This window comes from Lepidochelys kempii, chromosome 4, assembly GCF_965140265.1.
Source record: "Lepidochelys kempii isolate rLepKem1 chromosome 4, rLepKem1.hap2, whole genome shotgun sequence".
Lineage (NCBI taxonomy): Eukaryota > Metazoa > Chordata > Testudines > Cheloniidae > Lepidochelys > Lepidochelys kempii.
Window position 1 is genome coordinate 136,708,495 of NC_133259.1, and position 17,785 is coordinate 136,726,279.

At 50.4% G+C, this 17,785-nt stretch overlaps 1 protein-coding gene across 4 annotated transcripts in view; it reads left to right on the forward strand.

Moving 5' to 3' along the window:
• Window positions 1-4,224: 4,224 nt before the first annotated feature.
• Window positions 4,225-17,785, forward strand: part of RAB11FIP5 (RAB11 family interacting protein 5) — a 108,609-nt gene continuing 95,048 nt past the window's right edge. Inside the window, exon 1 of one of the 4 annotated variants that reach the window (XM_073342998.1) lies at window positions 4,225-5,237. In XM_073342998.1, coding sequence (XP_073199099.1) covers window positions 4,813-5,237 — 425 coding nt within the window. In that variant the 5' untranslated portion in view covers window positions 4,225-4,812. The remainder of the gene's footprint in view (window positions 5,238-17,785) is intronic. The other 3 variants (XM_073343002.1, XM_073343005.1, XM_073343004.1) reach the window with 3 other exon arrangements.

The following is a 17,785-nucleotide window of genomic DNA, read 5'->3' on the forward strand; positions in this document are numbered from 1 at the left end:
TAATGTTTTCCAATGTGCATTACTTTGAATTTATCAACATTGAATTTCATCTGCCATTTTGTTCCCCAGTCACCCAGTTTTGTGAGATCCCTTTGTAGCTCTTCACAGTCTGCTTTGAACTTAACTGTCTTGGGTGGTTTTGTATCATCTGCAAATTTTGCCACCTCACTGTTCACCCCCTTTTCCAGATAATTTATGAATATCTTGAATAGGACTGGGCCCAGTACAGACCCCTGGGGGACACCACTATTTTCCTGTCTCCGTTCTGAAAACTGACCATTTATTCCTACCCTTTGTTTCCTATAGTTTAACCAGTTACTGATCCATGAGAGGAAGTTCCCTCTTATCCCATCACAGCTTACTTTGCTTAAGAGCCTTTGGTGAGGGACCTTGTCAAAGTCTTTCTGAAAATCTAAATATACTCTATCCACTAGATCACCCTTGTCCACATGCTGGTTGACCCCCACAAAGAATTTTAGCAGATTGATGAGGCATGATTTCCCTTTACAAAAACCATGTTGACTCTTCCCCAAAATACCGTATTCATCTATGTGTCTGATAATTCTGTTTACTATAGTTTCAACCAATTTGCCTGGTACTGAAGTTAGGCTTACAGGCCTGTAATTGCCAGGGTTACTCCTGGAGCCTTTTTTAAAAATTGGTGTCACAATAGCTATCCTCCAGTCATTTGGTACGGAAGCTGATTTAAATGATAGATTACATACCACAGTTAGTAGTTCTGCAATTTCACATTTGAGTTCCTTCAGAACTCTTGGGTCCATCTGGTCCTGGTGACTTATTACTGTTTAATTTATCAATTTGTTCCAAAACCTCCTCTAATGACACCTCAGTCTGGGACAGTTCCTCAGATTTGTCACCAGAAACGAATGGCTTAGATGTTGGAATCTCCCTCACATTCTCTGCAGTGAAGACTGATACAAAGAACTCATTTAGCTTCTCTGCAATGGCCTTATCTTCCCTGAGTGCTCCTTTAGCATTGCCATCATCTGGGGGTCCCACTGATTGTTTGGAAGGCTTCCTGCTTCTGATGTACTTAATTTTTTTCCCTGTTAATTGTTGTGTCTTTTGCTAGTTGCTCTTTATGTTCTTTTTTATCCGCCTAATTATACTTTCACACTTCACTTGCCAGAATTTATGCCCCTTTCTATTTTCCTCAGTAGGATTTCACTTCCAATTTTTAAAGGATGCCTTTTTGCCTCTAACCACCTCTTTTATTCTGTTGTTTAGCTAGGGTGGCATTTTTTTTCTGGTTCTGTAACTATGATTTTTAATTTGGGGTATACATTTAAATTGAACCTCTAATATGATGTCTTTAAAAACTTTCCATGCATCTTACAGGGATTTCAGTTTTGGCACTGTACCTTTTAATGTCTGTTTAATTAACTTCCTCCTTTTTGTGTTGTTCTCCTTTCTGAAATTAAATGCTACCACGGTGGGCTGCTTCGGTGCCCTCCCTCCCAGCCCCCGGGGCGTTAGATTTTATTTTGGTATGGTCACTATTACCAAATGGTTCAGCTATATTCACTTCTTGGACCAGATCCTGTGCTCCACTTGGGACTAAATCAAGAATTGCCTCTCCCCTTGTTGGTTCCAGGACTAGCTGCTCCAAGAAGCCGGCATTAACAAACTAGGGAAATACAACCTAGATGGAGCTACTACAAGGTGGGTGCATAACTAGTTGGAAAATCATTCCCAGAGGGTAGTTATCATTGGTTCACAGTCATGCTGGAAGGGCATAATGAGTGGGGACCCACAGGGATCAGTTCTGGGTTTGGTTCTGGGTCTGTTCAATGTCTTCATCAATGATTTAAATAATGGCATAGAGAGTACACTTATAAAGTTTGCAGACGATACCAAGCTGGGAGGGGTTGCAAAAGCTTTGGAGGATAGGATTAAAATTCAAAACGATCTGGACAAACTGGAGAAATGGTCTGAAGTAAACAGGATGAAATTCAATAAGGACAAATGCAAAGTACTCCACTTAGGAAGGAACAATCCGTTGCACACATACACAATGGGAAATGACGGCCTGGGAAGGAGTACTGCGGAAAGGGATCTGGGGGTCATAGTGTATCATAAGCTAAATACGAGTCAACAGTGTAACGCCATTGCAAAAAAAGCAAACATCATTCTGGGATGTATTAGCAGGAGTGTTGTAAGCAAGACACGAGAAGGAATTCTTCCGCTCTACTCAGCGCTGATTAAGGCCTCAACAGGAGTATTGTGTTCAGTTCTGGGCACCACATTTCAGGAAAGATGTGGACAAATTGGAGAAAGTCCAGAGAAGAGCAACAAAAATGATTAAAGGTCTAGAAAACATGACCTATGAGGGACGATTGAAAAAATTGGGTTTGTTTAATCTGGAGAAGAGAAGACAGAGAGGGGACACAATAACAGTTTTCAAGTACATAAAAGGTTGTTACAAGGAGGAGGGAAAAAATGGTTCTTGTTAACCTCTGAGGACAGGACAAGAAGCAATGGGCTTAAATTGCAACAAGGGCAGTTTAGGTTGGACATTAGGAAAAACTTCCTAACCATCAGGGGGGTGAAGCACTGGACTAAATTGCCTAGGGAGCTCGTGGAATCACCATCATTAGGGATTTTTAAGAGCAGGGTGAACAAACACCTGTCAGGGCTGGTCTAGAGATAATCCTTAGTCCTGCCTTGAGTGCAGGGGACTGGACTAGATGACCTCTAGAGGTCCCTTCCAGTTCTCTGATTCTTTGATTTAAGGTGTGAAGAAATTTGATCTCTGCATCCTATGCTGAGGTGACATGTACCCAGTCAATATGGGGAAAGTTGAAATCCCTCATTAGTAATGAGTTTTGTAATGGTCTGCAGTATTGCTATATTCTTATTATTCAAGCATTGAATTACTATCCTTAGTGATTCTATGGTACAGTTTGGTTCATTTAAGATTACTTCACTTGACTCTATGCTTTCTTTCACATATAGGGTATGTCTACACTGCACTCTAAACCCGGTTCTGTGGGTCCTGCGTTTGTTGAGTCAGTGTTTCCAAACCCCCGTGCTTGAGTGTATTGCAAATCTGGGTTTACAATTGCTGGACCTGAGTCTCACAGCCGTGCTAGCGTGTCCACACTGTGCCACACAGATCTTCTGATCTGGTCTTGGGTTGACCTGCATTCACACTAGGGTTGCCAACCCTCCCGGTTTCATCATGAGTCTCCTGGAATCACACTCTATCTCCTGGAGGCTACTGCAGCCAAACTGGGAGATTTTAAGCACTAACAGTCCACTGGTGCAGCAGGGCTAAGGCAGGCTCCCTTACCTGCCCTGGCTCTGTGCCGCTCGCAAAAGCGGTCGGCATGTCCCTCTGGGTCCTGGGGAGGGGCAGGGGGTCTCTGTGCCCTGCCCTCACCCCAAGCACTGACTCCAAAGCTCCCATTGGCCGGGAACTGCGGCCAATGGAAACTCCGGGGGCAGTGCCCGCAGGCAGTGGCGTGCGGAGACCCTTTGGCCCCTCCGCCTAGGAGCCGCTGTCAGAGGGATGTGCTGGTCACTTTCATGAGCCGTCCGAGGTAAGCGCGGCCCCCTCACCCCCTCCTGTACCCCAACCCCATCCCATCGCGCACACCCAAACTCCCTCCCAGAGCCCACACTCAAACTCCCTACCCCAGCCCAGAGCCTGCATCCTGCTCCCCCTCCTGCACCCAAACTCCCTCCAGAGCTTGTACCCCACATCCCCTTCTGCACCCTAACCCCCTGCCCCAGCCTGGGGAAAATGAGAGCAAGGGAGCCACAGAGAGAGGGGGATGGAGTGGGGGTGGGGCCTCAGGGAAGGGGCAGGGGAAGGGTCTTTGGGTTTGTGCTATTATTAGACAGTTGGCAACCCCAGTTCACACTGCAAAATGACTGGGCTTTGACCCGAGGGACAGTCGGACTTGGACTCTGACCCAGTCTCCTAGCGGGGTCTTAGGATCTGAGTCCTGAGCGCTTGCTGACCCCAACCAGGCTGATTTGTGTGTGGACGGCATTGGGGCTTGGGCTCCCACCTGGCAGCGTCGCCAGACCCAGCCAGAGAGAGTTCCAGCTCCCTGTTCTCGCCACCCTGTGACTTGTGCTGTGTCCACACAGCCGGAGCGACTGGCCCTGCCTGATTGCCGTGCAGCCTGACTCAGGATTTGGGAACGCTTGGGCTGGGCAAGGCTGGCGTCCAGCCCTCCCCCCAGGCTGGGCCACGCCGTTGCTCTTCCATTGCACTTCTCGGGAGCCGGAGCAAAGAGCACGCCCGGGCCTGGGGAAGGAGCGGCCAGGAGCGCAGCGGCTGGAGGGTTTGCTTTGCCCCTGGCCAATGCATGCACCGCCCCGGCAGGAGGAGCCTGAGCAGGGGGAGGGGATCTGGACCTGGCGGGGGCGGGTCCGGTCCAAGGCCCGGTTGCGGCAGCTGTGCGAGCCGCTGAGCGAGTCGGAGGCGCAGGGCGGCCCGGGGATTTGCTTTGCTGCTGCCTCCGTTCCCCCCCCCCCCTTTTTCCCGGGGAGGAAAGTTACTTCGCCGCCGCGGGCAGGGCGTCTGCAGCCGCAGGGAGCCTCCCTCTTTCCCCGGCGAGGAGGTCGCACCGCATCGTCCTCGCAGCGGGGAGCTTCTCCCTTCTGGGCACTGCAGCGTCCCCGCCAGGAGCCTCCCGGGTCCCCCGGGGCTCCGGCCGCCTCGCCCGGGGAGCCGGGCTGTGCCTTGCAGCGGGCCCCGAGCCGGCGCCGCAGAGACCCGTCCTTCCGCAGGGGCGCCCCGGGGAGCGGGGGACGCGTCTCCCCGCCCCGCCCGGAGCCATGTCCCTGCTGCGGGTGGCGGAGCCGGAGCCGCCGGCGCAGCGCTGGCTGCCCACCCACGTCCAGGTGACCGTGCTGCAGGCCCGGGGCTTGCGGACCAAGGGAGGGGGCGGCGGGGGGAAGCCGGGCACCAGCGACGCCTACACCATCATCCAGCTGGGCCGGGAGAAGTACAGCACCTCGGTGGTGGAGAAGAGCACGGGCAGCCCGGAGTGGAAGGAGGAATGCTCCTTCGAGCTGCCCCCGGGGGCGCTGGAGCTGGGGGAGCCGGCGGACTGGGGCGGGGGCTCCCCCCGCGGCCAGGGGGGCTGCGAGCTGGTGCTCACCGTCATGCACCGGGCGCTCATCGGCCTGGACAAGTTCCTGGGCCAAGCCACCGTGGCCCTGCAGCCGGTCTTCAGGGAGAGCCGCTCCATGAGGAGCCAGTGAGTATCCGGCAGGATCGGTCCCCTTCCCCTGGGGCTGGGTGTCGGGGCGAGGATTGCATTTACCCCCGTGTTGCAACGGCATCGGCCCCCCCCCCAATGCAAATCCGTCCAGGCTGCAACGCACGCCCCACTTTCCGCATTGCAATCTGCTAGCGCTGGGTTGTAAAGTTAAGACACCCCCCCCCCCCCCAGCCCTTTGAGCCGGGCAAAGCCCATGGGAGTTGAGTCACCCCTACGGAAATGGGTCTTTTCCCCCCCAACTCCGGGCGGGGTGGGCGAAAAGTTCAAGCAATCGCGTGCAAGAAACGTCCCCCATGAACTTCCTCGGCCCCCCGGGTCTGCGTGGCACGGAGCTGCCTGGCGGCGCCCCAGATGTTGTGAGCCCAGTTGCTGGAGCTGGTTGGCCATGGCGCAGCCCGCGCCACAGGAAGCTGGGTGCGGTTCAGCCTTTTACAGGGCTCCCTCCCGCACCGGGAAGACTTGGATCAGCTCCTGCTGAAATTGCTGCAGCGGGGTCTCCCCATCCCTTCTGGGCCAAGGGGGTTTCAAAAAAGCTTTGAGGTGCTTGGCTGGCAGCTGAGTGTTTTTTGTGTTTTGTTTTTTTTTTAAGCATCGGGTTGAATGCAAACTCGTCTTTCCGAGAGTTGGGCGTGTTTCACAGCTTGCCTGCACCAAATCCTAAACATCAGGGCGTCTAGCCCTTCTGATCACTTAGGCTTGGCTGGCCTGCGTGAGTCTCTGCAGAGGGGCTGGGCATAAGCTCCACTCTCCATCCATTGGGTAGCGTCCCTCTCCTGGGCATGCCAGGAGACCGAGTGGTGATCTTGTGGAGACCAGGATTAACGGTGTTAAAGGGGTCAGAACATTGCTTTCCCCAAAAACCCAAACAAATCTGGTTTGTTTTTGCTCCACAGCACAACAAGGCTCTTGGGGCTCTGGCTTGCCTAATACGGGCAGTTTTTGGTGAAGAGGGGGGTGGGTTGGTAATGATGAAAGAACTCTCTGAGTAGTCAGCAAATGCTCCCTGATGAAGATCAGCAATGCTCCAGAAATTCGCTTGATCGCTGCTCTTACATGGGTGCCGAGGTGAAGAGATTGGAAGAGCGGATGGTTCGAAAGAGAAGTCCTATTTAAGTCACAAGGCAACAGTTTATCTGCAGGCTTGGAGACTGATTGCTAGATCACAACCATTTGGAGGCAGTCCCACTTTAGTGTGTGTGAGAGAGTTAACTTTTTAACTTTAACTAATTTAACTTTCAGTTGCAGTGCTCTTGCAGCTTGCTCTGGCATTGAGGATCTCTGGACAAGGTTGGAATGCACAAACTCTCCATAAGGAAACCAATGCCCCTTTGTCAGAGTATTTAAAGAAAGTGATAGTGCAAAGGGAGAGGCCTTGTGTCCCCACCATGCTAAATATTTAATTAGGGAAACCCAACAGTGTTAAATAAACAGAGTGGCTGGCTTACTTGGCTCAGATCCTTGACTTGGCTCAGCATCTGAAGCTGGGTAAGTGCACTAAGCTATTGTGCCACAGGAGTAGTCCCTGATGTGGAATGGAGCCTAAGGCTGGAAGCTCTTTTGCGGCATGGAGCGATCTTTTCGTTGTGTGGCTGGACAGTGCCTAGCACACCTGGCCCCTGATTTTGAGGTCCCTGGGTGCTATTTAGCAACAGTAACAAATGTACCATACTGCTGTTCTCTTGTGAACCTTTTCCAGTGTTTACATTTTGTAGGCTTTTCCTCTAGCTATTTTGCCTGCCATTTCTTGTGACTTGCTCAGGAGCTGGCAGTGATGGTGTCTCATGTGATAACTTGCATCACAGCAGTAAGATTACTTTGGTGTGCAGCCCAAGTAGTGGGCTCCTGCCCAGTAACTCTGCTCTGCTCATCTTAACCCTTTTCTTTGCTTAGGTTTGTTTCTTTGAAGGTGTCATATGGAGCTGTGTCTCTAACCCAGCTTAAGTTGTGGCACTGGCTGAATATACATACAGCTTTATAATGTTGATGTAGAAACACCCTAAACGTAGGTTAAACCAAACCTTGCATCTCAGGACAACATGGAATAACCAAACACTGGCTGCTTTTATTGATTGATGGCAAAAGCAACTCTTTAAGCACTAAATTGCACAAGGGAAGAGCTATTAAGCTATTGGGGCGGGGGGTGGGGAGGGATAGCTCAGTGGTTTGAGCATTGGCCTGATAAACCCAGGGTTGTGAGTTCAATCCTTGAGGGGGCCATTTGGGATCTGGGGCAAAAATTGGGATTGGTCCTGCTTTGAGCAGGGGATTGGACTAGATGACCTCCTGAGGTCCCTTCCAACCCTGAGATTCTATGATCTGTGCCATCACACACCTGAGATTGTCTGGGGCTAGACATGTGACAACTGGGAGCTTTATGGATAGTGGGAGGAAAATTCAGGTGCTCCAGTACCAAAAGCATAGGAGACTCTCCATTCATTGTCAGCAGAGTAGGGGCTAAGACCCATAGCTGAGCAGTTCTGATTCTGTTTAATGAGGGGGGTTGTTGCATAAATGCTAGCTAGTTCAGAGCAGCGCATTGTAACTGGGAGGTCTGCCGTGCTGGATAACAGCGGAGCCATTTGTAGATTTTCATCACAAGCATCAGAGTGCAGCAAGTCCTGTACAGTGGATAACTACGTCAAGTGACTCCTGGCCTCAGGTGCTTGCATTCTTTAGGCAAGTTGGTGCAGCACAGAACAAGCTGTACACTGTCACAGAGTGAATACTTCATGGGGCCCATATGGACCTTGGGGAGTCTCTTTGGAGGAGACAGAGGTTGCTTAGCAAACCATCGCGGGAGACTGCAAGCCTGTGGGTTGGTATGAAATGGCGCAAAACCCTACAAGTCTGAGGAGTTAGTTCAACAAGCTGTGTTATACAGTAACTTATAATTGCCTAACTTGGAAGTAAACTTTCAAAGTCTGGTTGAATCAGTTGCAGACAATTTTGTTTGGGAGAATGTCTGCTAGTTTCAGGTAAAAATCAGCTCAGTGCTTTGAGGCCACATCGCTGACTGCGCAGCACTGTCTCCCCAAGGGCCGTATGCCTCAAGACAGACATGGAGCCTTCAGGAATTCATTGAGAACTGAACTACCGTATCATTATATGGTGATGTAAATGCAACTGGAGCTTTGCAGTGGCTGCTCACCCTGAAGAGCTTACAACCAGTGTTATGACAGGATGGGAGATGATAAACTGGGGGTGGGTGGGGAGAGAAGGCAAGGGTTACAGCAGTAAGATCAAAGCCTGGTTGCATAGGTTAATAAAATGTGCTTTTTCTAAGCAACTCTTTTTTGAGAAAAGACACAGTCTGTGTGTTAAAGGTCTCAAAGAAGCATCTTGAGGAGGAATAGCAGGTAGGGTCAAGGAGAAGGTCTAGGGAGTGGGGGTGGCCTATATGACAGGAAGCCATGGAGACAAAGACAAGAGTGTAATAAGGAATCATGCGTGGAGCAGAAACCGTGACAGTTCCTAAGTGCTGTGCTCCCATAGCTAAACGCCCTGACTGTTAAAAGAAAGCTGTGCCTTATTTCCAATTTGAATTCGGCTGGCTTCAGCTTTCAGCCAGGGGCTCTTGTTCCACCTTTCACCACTGGATCACAGAGCCCTTTGGTACCCAGTGTTTGCTTATACACTCTAATAAAGTTGCCTCTCAATCTTTTAGGTAAACTAGACAGGTTGAGCTCTTTAAGTCTCTCCCTGTAAGGCAATGGCTGCAGCCCTTGCATCACTTCTGTGGCTCTTTACTGCAGCTTTCAACATCCATTTAAAAATGTGGACACCAGAACTGTTTGCAGTGTTCTAGTAGAGAGGCTTTTTCCATTGGACCGTATGAACTGGAACCATAAACTCACTGAACATTAAATCCCACCAAATGAGGGTAGATCCATCCCCATCATCGTATCCACTCATTATACTCCACACCTGAACATAGCCATTATATGGACAACATATCTCAATGTCTGTACTTTGACTGGTTAAACTTTTACCCCCAATCGGGGAGTTTGCAGATTATGTTTTCCTTACGCCACCCGTTCCTAAACCGAATTTCGCACCCATTGATAACCTGTGCTTTATTCCCTGATAACCAGAAACTTCTGTGCTTAAACTCTGTACTGTTTTCTTTTTACTTCAACATTATCTTAATAAAATTATTAAATCTGTCTAGCCAATGCTATGTACAGAGGTAAAATCACCTCTCTACCCACTGCTCCCCTGTTTATACATCCAAGGATCAGGTTAGCCCTTTTTGTCACAGCATCACAGCCAGAGCTCATGATGAGTTGTTTGTCCGGGATGACCCTTAAGTCCTTTTCAGATTTCCAAACTGGATACAATTAACTTAGGCTTGAATAAAGGCTGGGAGTGGATGTGTCATTACACAAAGTAAAACTATTCCTCCATGTTTATTCTCCCCCCCCCCCCACTGTTCCTCACACCTTCTTGTCAACTGGTGGAAATGGCTCACCTTGATTATCACTTCAAAAGCTGCTTCCTTCAGAGCGGAGTGCCCGGCCAGCAGCTGCCCTCCAGCTGCCCAGCTCTGAAGGCACAGAAGTAAGGGTGGCAATACTGTGACCACCCTCCCCCCGCCCCCCCCACACACACTAGCCTTGCGAACCCCCCGCCCCCCCATGACCTGTTTTGAGTTGGGATCCCCACAATTACAAGACTGTGAAATTTCAGATTTGAATATCTGAAACTGTGAAATTTATTTTAAATATCCTATGACTGTGAAATTGACCAAAATGGACCGTGAATTTGGTAGGGCCCTAGATACGAGTACATCGGACTGCTTCTTTCCAAATACAGAACAGAAAAATGTATCGAATACGTATGCCTCTTCTACATTATTAACAACAATTTTACTATTTTGGTGAATGGGCCTAGGATTACTTTTGTTCCTAATATACATTAAAAAAACCTCTGTTATCCTTAGCCCTGTCAGCCATGGATTTTTCACTGATGCCTATAGCTTCCCTTATCAATTTTCTACAATTAATAACTTATATTGATTAGTATCTATTTCCCTTATTTCCTTTTGTTATACATTGCTTTTTTATTTCTAATTGGTGCTTTCACTTTGCCACTGAACCATGATGGGCTTTTAGCCAGAGTTGTCCTTTTTATTGGTTGTGGCTTTTTGGCACTCTAACAAGCCCTTCTTGAAGGACTTTCAGTTTTCATTCACACTCTTCTGTCTAGCTCTTCCTTCCAATCAATTTGCGTATGATTTTCCTCAGCTATGGCAAATTAGCCCATTTGAAGCACCAAGTATGTAGGTGACTGGTTAGGATGGACCTCTGTTGCCCATATTGAATGCAGTCAGGTCATGATTGCTGGTCCCTAGGCAACCACCAACTTCCAGGCCATTGATGAATTCAATTTTATCCATCATAATTAGGTCCAAATAGTTATCTTGCACTGGATGCAATACCTGGTGTTAGAAAACTATAATCCAGGGGTGACTAAACTTACTGATCCTCCGAGCTGCATATGACAATCTTCAGAAGTTTGAGAGCCCAACAGGAGATGCTGCCGGGGCTAAGGGCTTCAGCCCTGTGAGGAGAGGGGTCTTAGAGCTTCAGCACTGTGGGAGCCACCTGACCGGGTTTGGGGTTTCAGCTCTGCTTCTGTTGAAGTCCTGAGCCCGGGCTGAAGCCCTGAGACCACCCTCCCTACTGCTCAGAAGCCAGAAGCAATGTGTGAGGGGGACATGTGGGGTCCCGTGCCCCCTGCCCCCAATTTTTGCCAGGGTTGGCTGGCCCCGCTCGGTCACATGGTGCTGCTGGACCCCCTCCCCGCAGGGCAGCTGCTGAAGCCGGCAAGCTGGGGGCTGTGCCTTGGGTAGAGACAGCGGCAGGGGAAGCTGGTGCTTTTGCTTCTCCCTCCCCCCAAGGAGCTAAAGCAGAGGCCCCTCCCTGCAGCTCCCAGCTGTTTGCCGCTGCATCTCCCTGCAGAGCTAACACTCAGGACCTGAAAGGAGCGGTTGCTGCGGTTGGGGGGGGGGGTGTGTGTGCCAGGATGGGAGTGTGACTCAAGCTGTTGGGAGGGCTGAACCTTTAGATTGTGCCCCCCACTCTCAGCAGATAACAGTCGTCTCTGGGAGACTCCCCTAGCCCCACCCCCTGCCGCAGGGCAGAAGCCCGGAGATCCCCCTCTTCCCTTCACCCCACCCCAGTCTGGTAGGCGGCGAATGGGGAAGGCGGGGGGCTCTGGGAGCCACACTTCAACTGTAAAAGATCTGCTCGCAGCTCATGAGCCGCGGTTTGTCCACCCCTGCTATAATCTGTCATTTTTTAGAAACGTTAATTAAACATAACTGGTGGTGGTTGTAGCCGTGTGGGTCCCAGGATATTAGAGAGACATAATATCTTTTACTGGATCAACATCTGTTGGCGAGAGAAACAAGCTTTCGAGCTTACACAGAGCTCGTCTTCAGATCCCTGAGCTGACCTGGAGAAGAGCCCTGCGTAGCTTGACAGCTTGTCTCTCTCACCAACAGATCTTGATCCAGTAAAAGATATTACCTCACCTGCTTTGTCTTCCAAGTGTTTGTGATGGTCTCAGGCCTCAGTTTCCACTTCCTATCTGTTTCCCTGTGCTGTACCCTCTCGACATATCTTTGAAGCAGGGAACCATAGCTCTGCCCTGGAGAGTGGGTACCGCATGTCTCTGGAGACGAAGCTGCTTCCTTTCCTTTTAGGACCCCTCCTAAACTCTGAGGCTGATTCCAAGCTTGCCGAATGGTCCCAGCTGCTTTCCATTATCCAGGTGGTGGTGTGGTGGGCGAGGTAAAATGAACTGCCTCAGTCCACTTCCAAAAGAACAAGTCTCCGTCATGACTGCCTCCGAGACTGGTGGGCCCCTCTGGCCTCTGCTAAAGCTGCCAAGGATGAATGGGCCATGGGAGACAAACTGGTCTCGCCAGTAGAGGTGATGCCTCCAGGTCAGGGATGAGGCACATGGGGGCCCGGGCAGCACAGCGTGACCTAGCACCTCCAGTGCTGTGTGTATTTTTCTGTGGGTAACTGACAACTCTCAGGACTTGAAGTCTGGTACCGGCGTGAGAACTGAATTTAAGGGTTTGTCAAATGGCATATCCATAATGCTGCCATCCCTGTAGTTTCAGAGTAGCAGCCGTGTTAGTCTGTAGCCGCAAAAAGAAAAGGAGGACTTGTGGCACCTTGGAGACTAACAAATCTATACATCCCCTTAGTGTATAGGAAACAACAGTGTCTCACTGCTCTGGTGACTGCATTGAGCTAGCTTGCTGGGTTCCTGCTTCAGCTTACCTGCAGCATGGCAAGAAATCACGAAATGTGCACTATCCTAAAACTGGCCCCTCCCTCTCCCATGCACATCTGACCATCTGTCCCACCCTGCCACCCACTATCCAGCAGCTCTGGTTGCGCCATCTGTCCTTATGCTATTTGGACGGAACGATGCACTGAAAGGTCAAACTAACAGAGTTCTAATAGAAGCCATCAGCATTCATTCTGGTGCATACATAGTGTTTGAGACTATGGGCTCAGCGGGCTTCCGACAAATCCCGGGGCTGTGTGCCACAAGGGGTAGATCTCACAGGAGCAGAGCTGTTCTGTGTCTGTGCAAGGCTGTTCTTGTATAGCATCTTTTTCATGCAAACTATCTGCAGACGCTTCAGGGAGTTACAGTAGTTCAATTACTGAATGAAACGTCTTCCTTTGCACAATATGGGATGAAACAAAAGGAGGAAAATGTCGTCTTCTGCCCCTGAAATGTGTCAGTGAAGTGGAGAGGTTGCTCCAGATAATGAGAGCCGCCCAGGCGAAGGGTGTCAAACCACCAGGGATTAGTGTGTGAAGGCCCTAGGTTAGGGAGAGGAGCAGAAGTGGGCCAGCGCAAGTCGCTAGAGGGCTTTAAACATGAAAGTCCAGTTCAGTTGTACCCTGAAAGAGATGGGGGCCTCTGGGCGTGTTTGCAGATGATGTGGTTTTGCAGGGCTCAAAAAACCTACTTCCCAGTGGCAAGCGGAAACTCCTCCTGGCAAATGTGGCTTGCGGGCTGCCTAAGCTGGTTTTATTTAGTTCAGAACTGAAGTTTTTCACTTCATTAACTTCTGTTTCTAGTCCATGTCATTGCAAAGATGCCTCCCCCTCCCCCCTGTGAGCTGTTGGGTCTTGTGTTGGAGTTTGCACACCTGCTACCTCTGCTTCTCCAGCATCCTACTTTCCCAAGCATTAGGAGAGTACAACATCCTCCCCGTGGCTGCTGTTCAGAGGGGAGGGGGTTATCTTTCAGGTTGGCGTCCGGCTGGTAGGCGTCCAGTACGTTTTTCAAGCCCTGCAGGTGTGAGTCTCTGTGAGTGAAGTGCATGTTGAATTCTGGCTTCTGATCCAGAACACAGACAGTGGACACGGCACTCCAGAAGTTCTGTATCCTGGACTGACTCTCCAGGCTTGCCAAATCAAAGACCTTTTGACTTGTATTAATCTGTTGTTATAACCTTGCTGGCTGTCCCGAGGCTGGCAGCTGGAGTTTCTGGATTGATTCTCGAATGGGCTGTAGAAGACATGAGCAATAGCGGTTAAACTCTCCCTGTGTTATGCCGAGTGCTGCAGCATGAAACCAGGTACCAACAGCAGCGCCTGTTATAATTCAGGAGAGCTGAGCGGAAGAACTCTTCTACTGTAATGCGGAGCAATCGGGCTGGGACGCCCCCCTCTCCAGTTCCAGTGGGGTTGGTGCTAAGAAAAGCCCCCAAGCATAGTCATGGCAGGGTTTGCACTCTGGGGATTTGCAGCCTCTGTCTTGCTCCAAACCTGCTGCAGAAATGCTGAGGGCTGCGGTTTATTGCTGGAAAGAGTCACTGTGCAGTGAGTGTGTATCCCAGCATGGCCGAAGAGGTCAAGAGGATGGGCGGGGAGGCAGAGATTGCTCCTGGAGGTGCCTCCGCCCCAGTGGAGTGCAGAGCTTGCCTTGCCGTCAGCACAGCAGTAGGAACTGGGACTAGAGCACCTTTGGGAGCTTCTAGGAAGAGGTTAGTGGCCTGCGTGTATTTGGAACCCCTGAACTCCCTGGGGTTCCAAGGTCACATTTCTACAGTATCAACTCAGCCCTTCATTCTGCTCAATGGTGCCCCTGATTTTAAACAAATAAGCAAGAACGGCTTCCTGCACGCTGGCTGTATGGCCGAGCAGCCTTGAAATGTTGGTGCAGTTTAACAGCCTTGGTTAAGTAGCCTTGCAAAATTGTCATCACAGCCCACCCCTTCTCTCCCCACACACCCACTGCCCCCAAGTTGCTCCATACAATAGTTTCCTTTCCCTTTGTCCCTCTACTCTTCTCTCCCTCCCCCTGACCATTACAGGGAAGTAGAGAAGGACCCCTTGCTGCTTCAGGGATGGGTTGGTAGCTGGAGGAATACCGTATTAGTCAGCTCTCTAATCTAGCAGAACAAGGTGCAACTAGGTCCAATGGTTGAAAGCTGAAGCTAAACGAATCCAGGCTAGAATAAAGTGCAGTTTTTTGACAGTGAGGGTAACTGACCACTGGAACACCTTACCAAGGGTTGTGGTGAATTCCCCGTCACCTGGAGTCTTTAAATCAAGACTGCATATCTTTCTAAAAGAGATTCTGTAGCTCAACCAGAAGTCGGCTGTATGTGAGAATTACCAGGTGAGGGTCTCTAGCTTGTGTGAGGCAGAAGGTCAGACTAGATCTGTGGTTCTCCAACTGTGGGTTGGGACCCCAAAGTGGGTTGCAGCCCTATTTTAATGGGGTCACTAGGGCTGCCTTAGATGTGCTGGGGCCAGGGCCGAAGCCTGAGCTCCACCACCTGAGGCCGAAGCCTGAGGGTTCCAGCCCTGCATGTTGGGACTCAGGTTACAGGACTCCTGCCTGGGGCTGAAGCCCTTGGGCTTCAGCTTTGTCCCGCTCTCCCCACCCCCCCCCCACCGTCCCCCGGGTCAGAGGGGCTTGGGCGGGCTCAGGCTTCGGTCCACCCTCTTGGGGACATATGGTAATTTTTAGTGTCAGAAGGGGGTCGCGGTGCAATGAAGTTAGAGAGGCCCTGGGCAAGATGATCACAGATGGCCGTGGTACGATGATACAGTGGGATAAGGGCCTGTGTCATCACGTAAACTGGCTCCCCCTCTGTTGTGGAAAGACTTGGTACATCTGACTAAATGCCTTTCAAAGCTGGGCCTGTTCGTGCCTTTCACTTTTAAAGGACAAGGCAGTTTGCTGGGGTAAACAGGTGCCATTTCAGTGGAGTTGATCCTGTTTATATCGGGGCTGTTTGGCCCATAGTCCAACTCTGTTTTCTGTGAACGTGCTGCCCCCCCCCCCCCTTTCCTTCCTCCCAGACCAGAAAAAAGCTGTTCTAGCTAACCTGTAGCTTAAAGTGTGCTGGGTTCCTGTACTAATCTTTCACCCCTGGAAGCATCAGTGCCCAGCAAATCCACCTCTGCATGCAGCAATGAGTTGCTTTATCAGCCGGGATGAAAAGTACTCGGGCTTGTTCTCTCTTTCACTCTTGAAATATAGGGGCTACGAACTGGACTGGCAGGAACTTGTCCATTAGGCTGGTTCCACCTGTTGTCTCTGCCTTCACCTCTTTCCAAGATGCAGGATCTACTCTTACATTGCAGCATGTATCCATCCCAAACTTCTTTCCATAACGGTGGCTCTTCCACTTGGCTTGGTTGCTGCTTAATCTGATAAAAGCATTGGGAATCCAAGCACTGATCTTTAAAACCAATCCTCCCCTGTCCTCCAATTTATCTTCTGATTGCGTTAAGCAATCTCTGTGGAATAACTCGGTCACTCGCTGTGGGGTTTCTGTTCTGTTACTAAAAGGTGCCGCTGTTCTGATTAGGAGAGAAGGAAAAACCATGTGATGACAGTTGCTCTGGAAGCAGACCGATGATGTTACTCCATTATTGATGCTATAAGCAGGTCCTGGTGGCCATGTGCAGAGAAACTGCGTGTTTCAGTTGGCGATAGGAACAGGCTGCTCCAGAACATAGGTTCATTTGGTGCCAGGATATCAAAATGCTTTATGCATCTGTGGCAAGCTCCTGGCGTCCCTATACAGAAGTAGTAAGTGTCTTTTCCTTTCTTACCCTCCACACCTCACTTTATTCTTCTGTAAGTGACTGTTCCAAGGTTGTGCCACAAGGCAGAGCAGGGTAAAGATCCCAGGAGCCCCAGCTTCCCATTCCCCCCCTCCTCTACCCACTGGATGTTCCTTGTCTTAAGCTGCTTTGGCAAAACTTCCCAGGCTTGCAACATCAGTTCCTTGTCTCCTTTCCGTGCGGCTGGAGTGGAATGAGACCTCTCAGAGAAACTCGACTGAATGCAGTGCCCCACCTCTGCTGGGACATGATGGAAACTCTGTGCTGCTCTGGGTTCAAGTCCCAGAAGCCATGCTTCATTCCAGGATGGGTTTCTTTTCTCCTCTTTAAAAGCTGTTGTCTGGCAAGGAGGGAGTGATACCTCAAGACTTCCCAGGGCAAGCTGTTCCTGTTCCCAAGATTTTGATGATTGTGCTTTTGACTGACTCCCGCAGCAGGCTTGCTTTTGAGTGGGCGTTGATGTGTGAGAAGAGCTAGTCTGGGGGAGAAGGGAGGTAAATATTTAATCCTGCTTGCTCTTAAATGGTTTACAGAGACTCTGATCTCAAGGGTGGCACTTTGAATCCAGCACAGGTCAGTTGTGACCAAAACGTGGCTTGTACAGAATGTCTTGGCTCTCAGACAGGGCTGATTTCAGTCTGTAGTCATACCCCTTCCAGTTCTCAGTTGTGCTGCAGAAATATCTTCCTGTCTCTCTCGGTAGCTCCTCCAGTCCCGGGTTACAGCACTGCAGTGGCGTCTGCATGGGATCCTCTAGGTAAACAGAGGCTGCCCGTCTAGCCCACGCCAAACACAGCCACCAGGATTATATTCCCTGCCTGTTGCTCTGCAACCTGTGTCACCGTCCCAGAATCCCTCCAAAGGCTCCCCCTCTGCATCAAGACCCTTCTCAGACTTTGCCTGAACCCCCTCCCCCAGCCATTTATTCCAGTCTTCATCTTCCCTCCTCACCCCATTCATCTGCTTTGTCCACAGCCGTCGCTGCACGCCTTTCCTCGCACCCCCTGGCGTGTGGGAACCCTCCCCGAACTGGCTCCTGACACTGCTGTGCCCTCGCCTTTCAGATCCCTCCGAAGACCCACTTCTACGGCGAGGCCTGAAAAGAACTGCCTAGCTACTAATGGGTTGGGAGAAGGGCGCTTTGGGGCGAGTCCGGATGTAGTAAAACCCCTCTCTTGTATCCCTCTGCCTGTCATGTTAACTCGTGAGCTCTCTCTGTGGCTAGCCCAAAGCCCTGGTGCGCTGTGGGGAGTAGGGTCATATCAGCAAAGCCACAGCATGATTAGACCCTCCTGAATGGCTTAGCAAATACAACTCCATGTGTGTCCTGTATTTTTAGATAAGAGTGGTTCCTATATTTGTCTTGCTCCTTTGTGTCTGGCTGAGCAGTGCAGGTTCATTCAG